Source organism: Mesoplodon mirus (genome assembly GCF_964341445.2).
Source record: "Mesoplodon mirus genome assembly, chromosome: 13".
Classification (NCBI taxonomy): domain Eukaryota; kingdom Metazoa; phylum Chordata; class Mammalia; order Artiodactyla; family Ziphiidae; genus Mesoplodon; species Mesoplodon mirus.
In genome coordinates, this window is record NC_138989.1 from 50,050,725 (window position 1) to 50,071,247 (window position 20,523).

The following is a 20,523-nucleotide window of genomic DNA, read 5'->3' on the forward strand; positions in this document are numbered from 1 at the left end:
ACCCTGAGGCTGGAGGGAAAAAGTGGGGTCAAGGGCATCGAAAGAGGTTTGGCAAGGAAAGGGAATGTTTACCTTTTTCAGAACAGAAGTGCTGGGAAGAGTTTGGGTAAAAATGAAGCCACAGGGAGTTTGGGGAACAAAAGTTTGTGGCCGTTCAAACTGGCCTTCAGCTTTTGTCAGAAAGTGTAATTATTCTAGGACCAGGATAGAGAAGGGGAGTGGTGTGTCTCCTTCAGAGCTGGGGAGACACAGGCAGATGGGGTTGGGGGACAAGAAGCTACGAAAACCAAGAGCGGCTGGTAGCTCTCACCGCAAGCTCTTTTTCTGCAGCTGCTAATGATGTACAGATTCATCTTGAAACTCAGCTGCTACTTTTTCAAGTTTTCAGCAGTGGAACCGGACAGGCCTCAGAACATTTTTCTTCTACAGTCATAACGTGTCCTTAAATTGGCACCAACCATTCTAACCCCACCCCGCCCCCAAACAGAACTGTCATTATGCTGCCTTGGCCTCATTTTCAAGGAATTCCCTCATCTGTCTTTCACAAAAGCCACAGAGAAACTTGTGCCATTTTGATAGAAAGAATGTCCATGAACCTGGAAAAGAAATACATTGTTTCCAGAGCTTAACTTCTCTGGTGACAAAGCTCAGGAAACACATTAAAGTCAGCAGATCATAAATTTGGTTTTTAATGTTCTGGAAGACAGTATTGCCAAGGCTTGTGTTCCTGATACCTCGAATATGTTTACCTCATTGGTCTTAATCAAAGAGGAAGGATATTTCCAGAAGTCAAACCAGTCATACTGTTTTTTATGGGACATGTTCTGACTCTTGGACATGGTGGGGTAGTAAAACTATACTGACAAAATTATAGCAAGGTATACATCACATGTAGAACATTGTTTTAAAGGCTATAATAGGAGAAAGGCTCCTATAAATACAATGAGACCTCATTTTTTTCTAGAGGTCATGTATCCAACTCTTGGGAAAACAGCCAAGAAAGTGTAAGCCAAAACGTCTTCTAAAAGTCAGAATAGGTGTTGTAAAATCTGTGCTATAAAATTCATACACTTTACTCTTTCCACAAGGGAGAGTTCCTAGAATACTTACCCAGAGTCTATTTGCTCTTTCTTTTATATATATTTATTTATTTTTAAAATTGACATCTAATTGATATACCACATTATATTAGTTTCAGGTGTACAACAACATAGTGACTTGGCATTTGTACACATTGCAAAATGATCACCACAATGATTCTAGTTACCATCTGTACCATACAAAGTTAATATGATATTATTGACTATATTCCCCATGCTGTACTTTACACCCGCATGACTTATTTATTTTATAACTGGAAATTTGTACTTCGCGACCCCACTTTATTTGCTCTTTCTTGACTTGGATATAATTATAACAAACATGGGGATATGGTTTCTCAGCGTGTATCTTATTAGGGCAAGGAGTATACTGATAGCACTACAAAGTGTGAACATCAGTAAAAGAAGAGCCAAAAAATCTTCATGAAACCTTATAAATAGTCCAGCAGCCTGAGATCTCTGTTGCTGAATCAAAGAGCTCCGTGTCTCTCAGTAGCCCTCAAGATCTGTATGACACCAGCGTGTACTAATCAATAACAGAGTTCCCTTCTAATTCTTAAGATTTTAAGTTTCTATTTATAATCATCTCTCCCATGAACTATTTTACAGTCTCTAAACTAGCCTCTCTGCCTCTGGTCTGAAACCATTCGAGACCATCCTCGTCGTACGTTAAGTCTGATTGTGTCCATCCAAAATTTAAGACAAATTAAAGTGCTTGATGAGGTGAGGGTCAGCTGTCTGGGAAATTCACATATCTATGCCAGTCATCTCCCAGTGATGCCAGGTCAGTAGCAGTAATTCAGCAGTAATTTCTGTGCCCATCTCTAGGCCTTGGTCGCTTCTTAATCATCTGTATTAGTGGAAACAAGCAACGTCTGGTGTAATCGAAAACAGGAGATGGTCTTTAATTATTTTTTCATTTTGGCTTTGGGATATTTGGTTCATTTTGCAGTGGCTTTATCTCTCTCCAAATATATCCTTAAACTAATATTAAAAGTAATTTGCATGTCCTGACTATAAAACATGCTAGATTTTTCTGCCATTTCAGTATAGACACCAGTATTCCGTGGATTCAGAGAAGCCATAGAACCCGTTGGTGTCTGTGTGTATTTGGGTGACTTACCTGGGCTGTAACAAGCTTCAGCATGAGCAGAGGCTGTCGCTAAAGGTGGATGGCTGCCTGGCAAGTCTTATTCTATCTACAACCTGAGGAATTGCATCTTGAATTGCTTTTGATCTACCAACAAGGAGCATATGTTAAAATATACATTTTTATAATGACAGATATCTATTAAGTGCATACGTCATCGTGAGTCATGATGTTTATAAATTTATTGCTATGAGCCATATCTGCAACTCAAGATAGCTGTCAGCAGGATCAGTTTTTATGTGTGAGCACTTAACTAAACTTAAAATGAAATTTGAGGTTGTGGTTCCTATAGCAACCACAGCTTAGACATGTTGCAAATCCACATATATTAATGCATTGAAATCAAACTCCCATATACAAATATAGTGTGATGGATTTAGAGTTGCTATGGAAATTGATTCTGAGCTTTCTCTTTTCCTTAGGGACTTTCCTTTAGGCATTGCAGCCTCAAAATAAGATTAGTAGAAATACTAGAAAAATGATTTCGAAAAGGAAGCAACCTAAGAAGTAGAATAGAATGGTATAAAGCATTTGAATGATCATAATTAAATTCCTAAATGGAGATTTAAATAAGTCCTAACAGCGACTTTCAAAAACTGTATTATCTTTTAATTATCTTTAATTTTGGGTTCTCTAAGGCTGTTCATACAACCTTAACAAAGTGATTATGTTTATTGATTTTATTTGTTTACCAGTGTTTGCATATTCTTTGAGTACCTGTAATCTAAGTAAGCATCGCCTATCACCTTTGCGGAAAGAAGAGTTGCTTTTACTTTCCCCAAAAGTTTCGGGGGCTTTTGGGTTTTTTTTAGGAGAAGCAATGCAATGTAGCAGTTTACAGTGGTTTTTTTTATCCTTGTTCTGATCTTGATTTTCTGGCCCAGAATGTGGTCTCCCTTGGTCAGTGTCACTTGAAAAGAGTATGCATTCTGCAGTTGTTGGTCGTATGGTGTTTTAGAAATATCAGTATCAAGGTAGTGGATGGTGTTATTCAGATCATCTATGTTTTTACTGATTTGTTGTTGTTGTCTTGTTCTAACAATTGCTGCAAAGAGAGTGTTAACATTTATTGTGGAATTACCAGTTTGTCCCTTTAATTCTCTCAATTTTTGTTTCCTGTATTTAGGGCTCTGTTGTTAGATGTGTAGATATTTCTGATTGTTGAGTCATGCTGATGAATTGACCTTTGTATTTTATGAGGCTTCCCTCTTTATCTTTGGTAATACTCTTTGTCTTGAAGTCTATTTTATCTAATATTAATACAGCCACTCCAGCTTTCTTATGCTTACGGTTTGCATGGTGTATCTTTCTCCATAATAGGTAAATTTCCACCTATCTTTGTCTTTATATTTAAAGTGTGTCTCTTATAAACAGCATGTAATTGGGTCTTGCATTTTTTATTCATTCTGATAATCTCTGGACATTGGAACGTACAGTCCATTGTTAATGTAATTATTGATTTGGTTGGATTTAGATCTATCATTTGTTTTCTGCTCGTCCCCTTTGTTTTTTATTTCTCTGTTTCTCTTTTACAGTTGTCTTCTGAATTTTAAAAACATATTTTAGCATTCCATCTTAACTTATCCATTGCCTTTTTAATGGTACCGCTTTGCATTAATTTTTTTCAGTGGCTGTTCTAACGATTACCGTATATATTCTTACCTTTTCACAGTGTACTTAATATTTCATGTAAAATGTGGAACCCTGGCAACCCTTCCCTCCACTGTCCTTTGTTTTGGCTGTCATATGTATTACATTATAAACCCCACAAGACAGTGTTATAACTGTTGTTTTAAATCAACACTGTCTGATATTGTGGCTTTTGACCACTTGAAATGTGCTTATTCTGCATTGAAATGTGCTGCAGGTATACAATGCATGCTGAATTTAGAAGACTTGGTATGGGAAAAATATAAAACTAGTCAATAATTTTTATATTGATTACACATAGAAATTATAATTTGCATATATTGTATACATTTTGCATATATATATTAAAATCTCAAGATTTTTTTAATGTGGCTACTAGAAAATGTTTACTTACATGGTTCCCATTATATTTCTATTAGGCAATGCTGCTTTAAATAGTCATATGAATTTTAAAGATTTTAAGAGAAAAAACTTATTTATTTTTCATATTTTTACCATTTCCAGTGTTCTTCATTCATTCCTGAACATCTGAGTTCCCTACTAATTTAATTTCTCGAGACTGAATAAATTTCTTCAGCATTTCTTGTCGAGCAGCTGCAATGGCAACAAATTCTTTTAGTTTTCCTTTTTCTATGAATGTCTTTATTTCACCTTCATTCTTTTTTTTTTAAACTTCTGTGCATCAAAGTACACTTTTTTCCAAATTTTATTATTTATTTATTTATTTATGGCTGCGTTGGGTATTCATTGCTGTGTGCGGGCTTTCTCTAGTTGTGGTGAGCGGGGACTACTCTTCGTTGCAGTGCATGGGCCTCTCATTGCAGTGGCTTCTCTTGTTGCAGAGCACGGGATCTAGGCATGCGGGCTTCAGTAGTTGTGGCTTGCAGGCTCAGCAGTTGTGAGGCACAGGCTTAGTTGCTCCGCGGCACGTGGGATCTTCCCAGAACAGGGCTTGAACCTGTGTCACCTGCATTGGCAGGTGGATTCTTAACCACTGTGCCACCAGGGAAGCCCTCACCTTCATTCTTTTTTTTTTTTTTTTTTTTTTTGTGGTACGCGGGCCTCTCACCGTTGTGGCCTCTCCCGTTGCAGAGCACAGGCTCCAGACGCGCAGGCTCAGCAGCCATGGCTCACGGGCCCAGCTGCTCTGCGGCATGTGGGATCTTCCCGGACCGGGGCACAAACCCGTGTCCCCTGCATCGGCAGGCGGACTCTCAACCACTGCGCCACCAGGGAAGCCCCTCACCTTCATTCTTAAAGAAAATTTTCCTAGGTAAAGAATTCAGACTGATCTTTTATTCCTCCCTCCCTCCCGTTAAAGATATCTTTCCACTATCTGTGACCTCTAAAGATAAGAAATGCATACTCATTCTAATCACCTTCCCCTATAATGATAAGTTGTTCTTCTCTGGATGCAGGCAAGACTCTTTATCTGTGGATTTCAGTAGTGTGGCTATGATGTTCTCTTTGAACTTATCTTGTTTTGGAGTTCACTAGACTTCTTAAATCTATAAGTTTATGTCTTTTACCACATTTGGGAGATTTTCAGCCATTATTTTTTCAAATATATTTTCAGCTCCATTCTCTCTATCCTATTTTTCTGGGACTTCATTTTTCCATGTGTTAGAGCTTTTGAATTTATCCCTCAGTTTTCTGAGGCTCATTTTTTCCCAGTATTCTCTCTATGCTTTAGATGGTTTCTATTAATGTATCTTCAAGTTAGCCCTCTTCTTCCTCTGTCATCTACATTCTACTACTGAGCATTTTTTAAATTTCAACTATTTTTTTCAGTTTTATTTTTTTTTTCTTTCTCTCTTGAGATTGCCTATCTTTCATTTATTATGAGCATACTTTACCTGACTGGGAATGGTTATGATAGCTGCTTTAAAGTTCTTGTCTGCTAATTCCACCATTTCCTGACTCTTCATATGTTGAGTAATTTTGGATTGTGTCCTAGACATTGAGATGTTGTATTATGGAGACTCTGGATTTTGTTACATTGCTCTGCAGAGTGTTGATGTTTCTGATGTAACAGGTATTAACTCAGAGTCCAAGTAAAAAGTACTCAAAAAGTTATATTTCACTCAAGGGTTCTAACCTTGGCCTCAAGCCTATACCATTATACAAGACCTTTTTCCTTATTATTGCCAGGATGCAAGTCTTCATTTATCTTTTGAGAAACTCCACCCTTTAAACATAAATGTTAGTCTCACCCCAAAGCTATCGTCTACTCTAAGAAATGAATATTTCCCATGTCTTCTCTTTAGACTAAAGCAGTCCACCATGGCATTTACTTTCCAGAACCCCGTTAGGATAGGCACAGGCAGCACCACCTTTCTGGTCCCTTCCTGATCTCTCCATCGAGAGAAGTCAGGCCTATTTATTCTCACAACTTCCCGGTGTGTATCCGCCTGGTACTGCTCTCTCACGGTCCCCGGTCACCTAACCACATAGTGTACTATCCCTATACCTACTTACTGCAAGGATCAAATGTTGATTTTAAAAGATCATGCAGTATCAGCTCATAGCAAGGAAGAAATGCATTTTTCTTACCAGTCCCATAATGAGCAAGACTTCTTTTCAAATAGGTGTTAGCACTTCTCCTTATTATCTGAACAATGTATCTTTCACTCAGTCCCTGCCCTATATCAGCATTGCATGCCCTTGGCCTGTTCATGTTGAGAAGCCATCCCACTGCTAAGCTGCATACCAGTTAATGGCTACTCCCTTAGCTACAAGTAGGCCTGGAGAAAATGGGAAAAAATTATAATGGTCCAATTAATTAAATTCTTAGATGACATTCCCTACTCCCTGGAAGGAGAGGAGGGGTATTGGTGGTTTTGTTCCTCCACTTACACATCTATCATATGTGAAATATAGAAGATAGGCGTTGGGATGCTTTTCTCCTCAAAGAATAATTAAAGCTGCATTTCCCTATCTATAATACTGATAAAAACACAGCATAAAATATGAGCAGTGCTCGGCCTTGCCAGGATACTGAATATCTCTGAGTTTTGAATATTGGGCACAGAGAGGAGCAAAGAGTCATGAAGAATTCAGGAGCTTCAGATAGGAATCTTCTGGCAGTGCCTGTGTAAGAGGCCAAGGGCTTCTTCCAAGGAAGAGCCCTGCATTTTTCATTTCCATCACAATGTGTTTGCTTAAGGAAACAGCACCTTTGACAGACAATTTACTAATTCAGTTCATATATATATATATATATATATATATTTTTTTTTTTTTTTTGGCGGTACGCGGGCCTCTCACTGTTGTGGCCTCTCCCGTCGTGGAGCACAGGCTCCGGACGCGCAGGCTCAGCGACCATGGCTCACGGGTCCAGCCGCTCCGCGTGGCATGTGGGATCTTCCCGGACCAGGGCACGAACCCGTGTCCCCTGCATTGGCAGGCGGACTCTCAACCACTGCACCACCAGGGAAGCACAGTGAAAGGTTTTAAGTACAACAGCTAAGAAGCTGTTGCAGCCAAACATGTAGGAGTGGAGGTTGGCCTGAATAAAGGTCATGGCCATGTGGGTTATACTGACTTTTAGGCAGGTTTAGTCAACAAAACTTGATGGTGATGGGATATGAGAGGTGAAGGATAGGGGAAGCCAAGGATAAATGATGCACAAGTTTCTGGCTTGGTCACTGGTTGGGGGAAGCAGAAAACCTGGAGCGGGAGCCAACTGGAGTGGATGATTCAAGTGGGGCTCAGCTCTGGTTCTCACCTCCCGAGCTCCAGCTGCTCTGTGGCCTCAGACTGTCTCTCTTTGCAAGCGAGTCCCGGTAAGGTAGTGTTAATGGAGCACAGCAGACTTCCCACGATCAGCAAAACAACCTGAAACACTTGGTCTTGCCAGTGGAATCAGCAGGACTCTGAACATCGTAAAGGAACTAAATAGTCGCGTTCCCCTGAAATGGCCGTCTTGGTTTGTAAGCTTTTTGCTTAAATGACTGATGTATGCCAGGAATGCGTGACACCGGGATGTTGTTGTCATGGTGATGCCTGTGTGTCTCTATTCTCAGCAGGCTCTCTCAGTTTGTTGGACTCTTTCAATCGCCAGCTTTCCTTACTGCTGCAGCAAGCAGGCAAGGGAGTGTTCCCTCAATTATTGTTGGGATTCTGGTGCATCTTGTTTTCACGGGGGTGAGGGAACCTCACCGTTTCTAGAGAAAAACTGCTCTGAGAACAATTTAAAAACAAGAATTTGAACTAAGATAGTAATTGTTTGGCACCTAATGCATTTCAAAGCACACTTAATTCTCTGCCAGGGTGTGAGAGGTGTGAAAAGGCAGCTTATCGAAAGAAATATATACCACGTTCAGATAACTTCTTACACATCAGAATTTTTAATATTTGAGCTAATTTTAAGATGAGGAGTTCTTTCCTGCATTTTTTTTTCCCCTCTGAAAAATTCTCCGAAACCAGAGTGACTCAAGCAGAGCCTGGAAAATACTGGAGAATCACATGATGGCTAAAAATAAGCACATCATCTCCAGCAGGGACAGTAACCAGGGCAGAAGTAACTCAGTTCTTGAATGCTCACACTGGCTGGACATGCTCGGATGAGTCAGGCCCACTCGCCCATCTCAGTGGCCACCGGTCAGGGAAGCCTCCGGCACTGGGGCTCTGGACCCTGGCTGTCGGCGTTGCTCCCTGGCATATTTTCCCAGGGCAGAGCCGGTCAGCACACTGTGTGATGACCCCGAGCTGGGAGTAGGCTGGGAGGGACACCGGCTGACTCATAGCTCTTGTCACCGCCTCGTCCTCCTTCAGCCGTCCCCTTGGAACCAAGAGCAGATGCTATTGATCCCAGAATGTCTCTTAGTTGCTGTTGATGTTGCACAACTTAAGTTGTGATAAATGCCTGGATATTTGGTGCCTGTTCTATAGGGTATATCGTAGGGTTTTCTAAACTGTAGCATAGTAAATGCTTTCCCAAAACCAGAACTCATCTTGAGCACTCACTGCTCATCCCCAGGGGTATGACTGCAGTAGCCTCCCAGCTGGCAGAGGGGGCCTCCTAAAACCCAAGTCAGATGAGGTCACTCTGCTCAGGACCCTGCCATAGCTGCCCTCTTCCATCATAATGAAAGCCAGCCTCCAGCAGTAGCCCGTGAGGTCCTTGGTGACCTGCACCCTCCTCCCCCGGTGCCCATGCCCCCTCTGCTACAGCATCCAGACTGGCTGCCGAGCAGGCGAGGCCACGCCTTGGCGCTGGCGCTGGGCCTTTCCTCTGCCTGGAATATTCTGCTCCTGACTGTCCAGAAGGCCAGCTTCACCTCTCTCAGGTCTTTGCTCAGATCTCACTTTCCCAACGAGGCCTTGAAGAAGTCAAGGTGACTCCTGCAAATGGCATGTCCCCTGCAGGGATCCTGGAAGTTGCAACTATGGAGCTGTTACAACACACGTCGTCTTCTGTGAGGAGGGAGGCTGTGAGCTGGGGTGAGCCCCATGCGCGCCCGGTGTGGATCTCGCCTCCTTGCATCCCTGCTGGGCTGCTGCACGACTGTCACCAAGGGGACTTGGGCTTTTTGACCCCTGTCCTTCTGGGTGGACTCAGAAGGGTCTGGGTGGACCCTTCTGAGTGAGGGGTTAAGACTGGAGGGGATCATCATGGGTGCTCAGGCCTTCCCTGAAGTTCCTGTTTAAAACCGCCACTCACCCAGCACTCCTTACCCCTGCCCTGCACTGCCTCTCTCTCCATGACATTTACTTTCTAGTTTATTATGTCACTTATTAATTTATTATTGTTATCGTTTATTATCTAATTCCCCTGTTAGAATGTAAATTCCACAAGGACCAGCGTCCACATTCAGTGTTCTATCCCAAGTGCCTGTAGCTTGCCAGGTACACAGTAGGGGTGCAGTAAATACTTGCAGCAGGCATGAGTGAATTGGGGAAATTTCAGAAGGCGCACAAAGACTTGGGTTACAGTCCACCAATTCTCAAGACAGAGAGTGCGGAATGGGGGAACCGATGCCTGGGAGCCCACTGGTGGGTTATGGGTTAACCAGTTTTTATAAAGATTTTCTTTAAATAAAATGAGTCTCGTTTCCTTATTATTTCAGCAGTTTCGTTTTTATTTTGCTGGTGTCTAGAAATGGGAAACCCGTGTGCTGTCTCGTCGTTAGTTGAATCAGGCCTCGTTTGCTGAGTAATGATGATCGGGTACACTTACTGTGCGCCAGGCTCTTGTGTAGGAACTTTCCACGTATTAACTCAGGTACTCTTCCCAGCTCTGGGAAGGAGGCACTGCTACTGACTCTGTAGAACATAAAGAAATCCGGGTGGCAGCAAAAGTCACGCCACCGAGCAAGCAGCAGAGCCAGGATTACTACGAAGGCTGCAGGCTGCAGGGCACCCCCGCTCTTAACCACTGCCTCCCTCGGGGAAGACGAAGGACACCCAGTTCATACGAGGTCTTCATTCCCACAGGATTGATGTGGTTCAGTCTCGGCTGTGTGGAGCCCCTCCCCAAGCTGCTCAGAAGTGGAGCTGCCCACTTTTATAAGCTGACACCAAAGTGGCAAAAAGGAAGAGCCCAATTTTGCCAGTGGCTGCTCTGGTGGGACAGAAGCCATAAATAAGGGCTCTGAACTACTAATTTGAGAGTAAAAGAGCCACCCTCTTAAAGATCTCATGAATCAGGGCATCCCAGAACCCCTGTTAAAGTTCCATTTGGACAGAACGCTGGCCTCTGAGGTGGGTTTTGTTTTTTTTGTTTTTTTGCGGTACGCGGGCCTCTCACTGTTGTGGCCTCTCCCATTGCGGAGCACAGGCTCCAGACGCGCAGGCTCAGTGGCAATGGCTCACGGGCCCAGCCGCTCTGCGGCATGTGGGATCTTCCCAGACCGGGGCACGAACCCGTGTCCCCTGCATCGGCAGGCGGACTCAACCACTGCGCCACCAGGGAAGTCCTGAGGTGGGGGGGGGGTTGTTTTTTGGTTTTTTTTTTTTTTTTGCTCTCAGGGCAGAGCAGACCACAGAACCTACAAAGTGAAGGTATGGAGGCATTTTCGAAGGCAAGTGTGAGATCTTGAATTTGCGACAGTCAGGGTTGTGTGGGAGCCGTTAGTCATTCCGCAGTGTGACAGCTCTGGTGTCAGTTTAGTCACTTAGGAAACCCTCTTCCTGTGGGAGTTGTCTCTTTTCATCAGTCCAACCCCATACCCTCTCCCCCAGCAGTGGCCTTATTTACTTATTTATTTTAACCTGGTTCATATCTCAGTTAAACAATAAAACCTGTTTGCCAAGGTAAAGGGGATAAGGAAATGATGTCAGGCCCATCCACAAATGATTAATCAGTGTAGGTACAAGGTATCTTCTGTCATGTTTCAGTTGTTCTGTGGGGTTTAGGTTTGTTTTTATTGATTTATAATTGACATACAACCTTATATTAGTTTCACAGTTTGCAAGGCAGAAATAGAGACAGAGGTAGAGAACAAACGTATGGACACCAAGGGGGGAAAGCAGGGTAGGGAGTGGTGGTGGGATGAATTGGGAGATTGGGATTGGCATATATACACTAATATGTATAAAGTAGATAACTAGTAAGAACATGCTGTATAAAAAATTAATTTAATTTAATTTAAAAAAACAAAAAAGTTATTAGTTTCAGGTGTACAACGATTCAATGTTTATATATATATTGCAAAATGATCATCACAACAAATCTAGTTAACAACCATCACTACACAGAGTTACTAGTTATTTTCTTCTTGTGATGAGAACTTTTAAACTCTATTCTCTTAGCAACTTTCAAATATGCAATACAGTATTATAATTAATACAGTATTATTACAGTATTAATACAGTATTAATACAGTATTATTAACTATAGTATTACTATAACTGTGTAACGCCATGCTGTACATTACATCCCAGGACTTATTTACCTTATAACTGGAAGCTTTACCTTTTGATCCCCTTCACCCATTTCATCCCTCCCACTCCCCGCCATGGGCTTTTTAATTCAGTGGAGCGGGGCTGGGGGGATGCTCTCAAAGTAGGGAAGAAGCTGGGGACGACCAGAAGCGTGGTTGCTTCCTGAGTGTGTGTGTGTTCTTAATGTCTCTGTGGTTCTTGTCAACAGTATTAATGTCATATTTTTAGCTCCTCTGTTTATGATTTTGGCAGAAAGAATACGGCAGATTATGTGAGAAGAATTTCTAAATTCCAACAGAGCCCTGGCTGCGAAGGATAAAGCCAAGCATAAAAAAGGATAAAGTGCTTTTATTTGCTTCATCATTATGAATTCATTGGGCCTCATAGGCCCAAAATGTTGGCACATTTTCCATAAACATTAAGCAAGCTACTAATTATTAACATTAGACACAGCAGTGCTCTGGCTTCACTAAGGCAGTGAATCAGGCCACTCTTTGGATTTTACAACTATGGTTTAAAATGTTTTAGCATCATATTTATACCCCAACTCCTGAAGGCATTAATTAAGACAACTGCTCAAAGACTAGCGTTGTAAATCATGTCCATATCCAGTGGGTAAAGTCAGAGAATTATAGGGACTTGCAAGGAATTTATGTCTACTTTCCTCCGCTTCTGAAATTCCTTTTTTATTTTGAAAGGGTAATTAGTGGAGAGAGAGAAAAGCTTGAGGGAAAAATGATTCTTGTAAAACAGGACTACCACTAATTATATTTTCAGGACCTCATCAAATGCAGCTTGACAAAAAAATTGAAATGTAGCTGCAAGAAAAAAAAATCTATTATCTGTATTATTATTATTATTGCCAAAGTAGCTGTACTCCCTTTAAAAGCTATTATGTAAATGTTTTTTGTGTAAGCATCATTGAGCAGAGGGGCATGGGAAGGCCCGGGAGTGAAATCACCAGTGGACTTGGAGGCATTGAGGGAAGCATGAAGGCAGCTTTTGAGAACCTCAGTGTCTAAAGCCAGGATTAGACACTATAGAGGACATTATTGGGTCACTTCACAAAAATGGAATACGAATGTTAGTTTACATAAAAGTATTATATCAGTATTAAATTTACTGACATTGATAACAGTACAGTTTTCTGATAACATCCTTATTATAGCAGCCCAGGTAAGTGAAAAAAGAATATCTGTCACCCCGGAAGCTGGGTACTCCTTAGGGTATGGTGTTTTGAAAGAAGGTAGCAAGGCTTGTAAAACAAATAAACAAAAACCTAGTTTTTAACTGACTAATGAGTGTGATATAATATAGGATATTGTCTGTCATTATTTATTCTAATAAGTTAAACCATGAAATCATTCAACACAATGAACAAAAGGTTGCATTTTCATCTTTATAAATTTTAGTATTTTAGCCTTAATCTCGTGATAGCTGTGGTCAATTACGTCCATATCAAATTGCAGCCTGTGAGGATTTAAAGAGCTCAGTTTACATTCTTTTGAAAATGAGCTTTGTGTGGTTTTTAAAAACTTTTAACCTCTGAAGATACTAAGATCTCCCTGTGTCTTTCCTGGTCTTTCATTTCTTCACGTTTATTCGTTAGAAGGTAGAAATGTACAGTTAACTTGGTGCTGACCTCTTGTATTCTCATTCATCAGACATGCATTTCCCTCGATTATCAGTTTCTTTCCAAACAACTTAATCAGAATTTCAAAACCCCTCTCATTTTAAATTTCAAATTCTAATTACTTAATTGAGCTATTAAATTTTTCGAATTTGTTTTCCCTTCTTTGTCCATATTCTGGGGGCAGCAGCTTTTCTTCTGTCCCCCGTGGAGGGAGCATAGCGGGTAGAGCGTGGACCAAGCCCCCTCTTCTCCACTGTCCCCTCCCTGCCCTGCAGCAGGGGGATGCCAGGTCTGACTCTCACTGCCTTCATCTTTCTCGTCTCAGAGACCCACAGCCTGCATACACGTGTGCCAGTTTGAAGGACCTGGGGCTGTGCACCCCAACTGACCTTTACAGGATCCGTGAAACACAGATGCCACTTTAATGCCGAGACCCTGTGAACCACAGTAAAGTTGGACTCTGTCAGTAGCAAGGGATGTGTTTCTTCAGGAAAAAGCTGGAACTGGGACAGCGTCAGTAACTGCAGCAGCTCTGGCCTCTCTGCCACGAGCCACCCGGCATCTCCCGTGACCCCATTTCCCTCCCAGCCAGCTTCCTCTGTGTATTTTTAGGCTTTCTTTCCCTGATAACTTGGTCTTCCATGGGGCTTTGGCTTGCCATGACCTCTTCTACTTTAACTTCATATCAAACGTCTCAGGTTTTTCCAAGCTGCATTTGATGGTGTCCTGGTAATATAATTAGTGATAACCTTGTTTTACAAGCAATCAGCTTCTATTCCTTCCATGCTTTTCTTTGAAAATTGACGTGAGACAGGGTGAGGCAGAGTATAAGAACACGAGTGTGTCTGGTGGACCTCGCTCGGCTCCCGCAACCAGCCACGTCATAGCTGCTGACCTGCTTAGGGAGGCCTGCCCAGGCTGGGTGGGTGGGTCACTTGCTCTCTAGGGAAGCCCCTTCCCCAGAGCTGTTCTCTTCAGAAGAGGCATGAACGGAAACATGGCAGAGACTTGGATAGGACAGCCCAGCACAAACCATCTTGCTCCTCCCTACTCAGGGTTAACTGTTTACTGACTGAATTTACCCACATGAACTACTGTCTTGACTCCATCTATAAAGGGCCTAAGTAATAATGGAAGGTGAATTTGAAACCAAGTGAGAGATCTCTTTCTGGGAGGCTGGTGGGTTTTGTTTGGTTTCCTTCAGGTGTTGCTGGCTCCTGCTGTCAGTGACTTTGAGGTTGGCATCAGCTCCTCGAGCTTCCCCGGGATCTGTACCCTGGATAGATGCCTGTCCTAGGCGTTCTTTCATGAGTTATAAAAACGTATTATTGAGTGTCTCCTCTGGATCAGGCATTGTGATTGGCCTTGGCAACATAAAATAGTAAACAAAATAGATACAACTCCTACCTCGTGGAGATTAAGTCTAATGGAAGAAGTAGGCATTAAATAAATCACTGTACCATTACAGTTGATGGGTGCTGGGTGAAGGGTGTTTGAGCCACCACGTTTAAGCTGAGACCCGAAGGCTGTTAGACATAGTCACTCAAAGGAGGGGAGGAATAATTTCAGGCAGAGGGAACACAGCCCAATCACAATCCGTGGTCATGTCTAGAACATTGCCTTGTTCCTGAGGATGTTGAGTGTGGCCGTGCCTGGGCTTTTTTTTTAATATACATTCATTTGCTTTATTTTTTAGATTCCACATGTAAGTGATAACATAGAGTATTTGTCTGTCTGTGGGCATTCTTAAATGACCCACTCCCACCAGGTCATGAGCTCCTGTAGAGCAGAGACTTCCAGTACAGGGCTCATGGTAGGCACTTAATAAATATGTATTTAGTAAATAAGAGGGGTTGGTCATAGACAGTCTTTGAGCCACTTTCTGTTAGACTTTTTTTATATTAAAATATGACATATTGCTCATGAAAAGGTCTGAAGTAACTTGAGTTTTCAAAAGCTGCTTCCCCAGCGAGGCTGGCTGGTGGCCACCCTTGGAGAAGGCTGTTTGTCAGGCCAGCACGTCCTCGCCCTGCCTCTCCTGCTGTTTTCCACGCTGTGTTCTTTACCCTGTTGGCTTAGCCTGGAGTTAGAGAAGCTGGCCAATGGGACACGGAAGCTCTGTCCAGGAGTGTGTTTTCTGTGCTTTTCCAGAGATGAAGCCTCCTCACAGCTGTTGAGCAAAGCAAAGCATCTGCTCTCTAGACCACTTGGGAAGTTCCGCTGCATAGGTGAGGTTTCCAGGTCACTGAAGGTTTGAATACTCAAACTTTTTAAGTCATTCTTAATTTAAGCATTCTCAGTTTTACATATATTAGGCATTTCCCTGTATTTTTAGAAGAATTCTTTTTTTCTTTATAACAGGCATGTATTTTAAACAGTATGTTACTGTCAGTGCTTCTTGAGGGTGTGTATGACTTTGCATCTCTCATGACTCTGAAGACATATAGATAGGAATTTTATAGTCTTCCTGCTTGCTACGTTGTAATTAGGAGATTGGTTGAAACTTGTAGCTGCTGTCAGGGTGCCTGCCTTTTTCTAATCTCTTAGTACCAATAAACTGTAAAATTGGAAACCATACAACCAGGTTTTATTTACTTGTTCGTGTATTTAAACATTTGTTCCTTCACCAAATATGTGTTCGGCCAAGTATTGTGCTAAGCACTGAGGTTGCAAAGCTGAGTATGATGAGTTCCTTGCCCTCCAAGAACCAGAGGAGCAGAGTGGGGGGGGGGGGACTGTGGTGGAGAATTGGGCCAGTGGGAGCACTTACACCAGACTGAGCTGTTCTGAGTAAGAGGGAATGGCTGGGCCCCAGTAATGACCCTGAATTTCTAAACCCATGGAGTGTATAAACTTCACTGCATATATCTTGTGCCATCTGTTTTGGCTGCAGAGGCCATTTCCTGTGTCTGTCAAGTTCTAGATAGTGAGAGCCTGTCATGAGCTGAGCTTCAGGTAGATGAGGTCTTACCTGACATCAGTGGTCCTTTTTTTTTTTTTTTTTTTTTTTGCCAATTTCTATCATTATTAGTGGTGCTACTGAATAACTTGGTTAAGGTCCCAATCCTCAGGCTTCCCCGTTGTAAAGGCATATCTTTCACCCTTTATAAGCAACTTATACGGTAACACCTTGACACGTGTAAACATCCCGTCCTCCAAACACTTCTCCATGTTTTAGAGTCAACTGATGAAACTTTCCTGAATCAGTTATGTGTATTGCAAAACTGTGGTTTTTCTAGCATTTCTTTAGCACTTACTGGCTGTCAGTGTTCTGTGGAGATCTTTAGATCCTCCCTCTCCCCTACCCTCCTTATGGACAAGATTTTTATTTATTCAGTACAGTGTAATACATTACAGCCATCACTCTTTTTGGTATGCAAATGGTCCAAGTCTGGCCAGTTGGGAGCCCCTTTGGGCTGGCCCCTGTATCCTTGACATTCATTAATCCTTGAGCACATCCTTGCTTTTTGACATGAGATGTCCCAGGCCCACCTTGTCCTTTCCCTGCCCCAGCCCTGGAATCAGCCATATCATATCTCAAGAAGCCCTTTTATTGCAGAATAACATTTAGAAACCAGGACTTGGGCACCAGGAGTGCCTGTTGCTACAGAGATATAATGGCTCCTAGACTCTTTTAATGGCTAAAACTAGGAAATACATTAAAAGAGGAAAACATAGACATGTGCATTGATATTTCTCCTAAAGTGTTACTCTCTTATAAGGTCTGTGTTAGAAATTCAATTATGGTGATGCTCTGAGCTTATCAAAGAACCTTTCCTCTTTAAAAAAAAAGAAACTTAAAATCCCTTTATATCTGTTCTCATCTCTCTGGAGGGAGAAGGGACAACTGCATTAATCTCATGTCACTTGAGAAAAACAACCAGTGCTCAGAAAGGTTAAGTAAGTTGCCCAGGATGATTCTGTCATTTTATCGAGTACACTCTTTCTAAGCGTATCTGTGCTACTTCTATGCTGGCAAGAGATCACTGGCAGTGTCTCTTCTGTGTTTTAGTAAACTCCTTTTATATCACACTTTTGCCACATACCTAAAAAGCATTTCTGATGTTGCCAATATTCATAATTTATTCTGGGTCCTTTCAGGTGCGGCTAAATCAAGTCCAGCATCCAAACCAGGATCCACACCTTCTCGTCCCTCATCAGCCAAAAGGGCTTCGTCCAGCAGCTCAGCATCCAAATCTGATAAAGATTTAGAAACACAGGTCATACATCTTAATGAACAGGTAACTTGGCATCCCCAGCTCTGTCTCTGGGAGCCGTGACAGGTGTCAGGGGGTGAGATGAGCAGACTCCTATGGGCTTGGGATAGGGGGAGGGAAGCGGCGGGAATCAGTGGCTTCAAGCAAGTAAGAATGAAAGGAACTACTGGGGCAGATAATCAGTGGCCCATTGTGAATAAAAGATGTTAAGTCACAAATCTCAAAGCTATACATTGAGACAGAGGGACAGATGACTGGCTTCAGGTAAATGCAGGCGTGCAGGCCAGCCTCCCCCTCCCCTACACCTCAGTGCCTGTTAGGAGCTCCAGGCTAGACCACGGCCACTTCTAGCCAGTCTAGATTGTGTTAAAGACATCAGGGGTTAGTCTCCTTCCTTCCTTTCTTTCAGCAGCTATCTGTTAAGCCTGTTCGATGTGACAGACACTATACTTGATGCTGATAATATAATGGCAGCAAGATAGAGAACGTCCCTTCCCTCATAGAACTTACAGATAGCAGCCACACACCATTGTCTATTACACATGCAAAAGCCAAACGCGAAACACTTCCTGCAAGAGTGAAAGTACACAGGAGCACTGAACCCAGGAATAGGGGATCAGAAAGGCCACAGTTAAATAGAACTTTCCTTTTTATCTAATATCCCTAGGATTGCAGTAAATCTAGGTCTACTGCCTTAGAAATTTTCGATATAAAAGCTTAGGTACGCTTTCTAACTAACAATAGCTAATCTTGCCCAAGAGTATACATAGTTTAAAAGTAATAAAACAATTGGTAGCATAGGGCCCAGTGCAGAAACCACCCACCCTTGCCCTGAGTTAGGAGGAGAGTCTTTTTTTTTTTTTTTTTTTTGCGGTACGCGGGCCTCTCACTGTTGTGGCCTCTCCCATTGCGGAGCACAGGCTCCGGACGCGCAGGCTCAGCGGCCATGGCTCATGGGCCCAGCCGCTTCGTGGCATGTGGGATCTTCCCAGACCGGGGCACGAACCCGTGTCCCCTGCATTGGCAGGCCGACTCTCAACCACTGCGCCACCAGGGAAGCCCAGGAGGAGAGTCTTTTATCCTGGCCACTCCCACCCTGGGAGAAGAGCCATTATCCCAGGTGCCCAGGCTGTTCCCAGCCACTCACGGGCATGGGCAGATCCCGGTGATTAACCTGATTCTTGATGAGCCAGCAAGTCTGGAAACAGTTTTTGAGATCGTTGTATATTTGCAAACAAGAATCTAGTTAAAAAGCAAGCAGTTGCTTAACTAGGGTGTTTCTTTACAATTCTGAACACTTTAATGAAAAAGGTAAAACCTTAAGTCATCCGGTGCGTAGGACTTTGATTTAGAAACTGTGCAATGTTCTTATTGCCTGCTGATTCTCAGTTTGAGCCCTTATACAATTTCCAGCAATGAGTTCTTCTAGAATAAAAGGCAGTTAGTACTGAGACTGAGCTCTAGAGCCCGCGAGCCACAGCTGCTGAGCCCGTGTGCCACAACTACTGAAGCCCGCGTGCCTAGAGCCCATGCTCCGCAACAAGAGAAGCCACCACAATGAGAAGCCTGCACACTACAGTGAAGAGTAGCCCCCACTCACCGCAACTAGAGAAAGCCCACAAGCAGCAACAAAGACCCAACGCAGCCAAAAAAAAGGCAGTTAGGACAGCCCTAATTAGCCTTGGGCCACATGCCTGAGGCTCTAAGCAAAGCAGACCTGAAGAGAGTCGGGTGTGGGTCTGTAATACGTTAGATTTATAACCCTTTTCTCCTTAGGAACTCAAATTCTTTTGATATCTTTATTATCTCATGTTTCTTCATCTACCCCTACCACACCCAGTTTCCCAAATCACCAAGTCAAAGTAGAAACACATTGGAACCTCGAGATCCTGCCTGCCCCTCTCTCGCTTACGGCCTTCGCCAGCCAGCCCCACTTCCTCTCCTTGGGGCTGGCTCTGGGCTCCCAGGAGCTCGCCAGTCACACACAGAGCCCCAAGGGCCCCAGCCCTCTACGATGCTTCAGTTAAACTGTTGTCCCATCCAAAATGCCACTCTAGAGAAGACACAGAGAAGCACATTCCAGTGGCCTTCCTCCTCCTGGCTGTAATTCCTTCATTACTTCCAAAGGCCTCACTCCCGGGCTGTCCCCCCATGCATTCACATGGAGGAGGGTGTCCCCGTACCTCCATCTGTCCCCCAGAGGGAAGGTCGGACACATCCTAAATTGTGAGCCTTCATTCACCAGCTGTTTCCTGAGAGCCTCCTTCAGCTGTATTTCCAAGGCTATGTTAACGCTCCCTCCATTTTCTGTCCCCGAAGCCTACAGGGTGCTCCCCGAAACTGGTGGGGAGCCACACACAGGCATCACTGTGTTGGAATTGAGGACACAAAGTCGAGGAAGGGCCAAGTAAAAATGCCCGGACCAAAGAGTGAATTACAGTGATAATAGACAAAAGTGACCAGTGCCCTAAACTTTAAGAATTCTCATTCACTTGGCCCCATGCCTTGATTTGGGCAGTCTCCCATGACATGCTATGAAAGCACCACTGTGTTAGAGAATTTCAATGATAGAAATGAACCAAAAGACACAGGGGAGGAAAAGCCATGACTAAAATAATCAGGGATTGTTTCTGGAGAGCAGGTGAGCAAACAGGCGGTGGGATGGGGTCCCTGCTTGTGCTCGGGGACCACGGGGGCTGAAGAGTGGGGCCTGGTTAGCCCGCACAGACACTGTCCGTGGCTCGGACTGGAAGGCTGGGCGGATCTACAGTGTGTGGACACCTGAGCGGTGGAGAATTGGGAGAAGAGAACTTCCCCTTGACTTTTCTCAAGAGTCCATCCCCAGCATCCCCTCCACTGCTTAGGCTCCTGCTCTGACACGTGAGG

At 43.2% G+C, this 20,523-nt stretch overlaps 1 protein-coding gene across 2 annotated transcripts in view; it reads left to right on the forward strand.

The window, feature by feature from the left end:
- Window positions 1–20,523, forward strand: part of MAPRE2 (microtubule associated protein RP/EB family member 2) — a 160,062-nt gene that overhangs the window by 127,774 nt on the left and 11,765 nt on the right. For both annotated transcript variants that reach the window (XM_082640970.1, XM_082640969.1), the window contains one exon: window positions 17,522–17,661. In XM_082640970.1, the coding sequence (XP_082497096.1) occupies window positions 17,522–17,661 (140 nt within the window). The remainder of the gene's footprint in view (window positions 1–17,521; window positions 17,662–20,523) is intronic.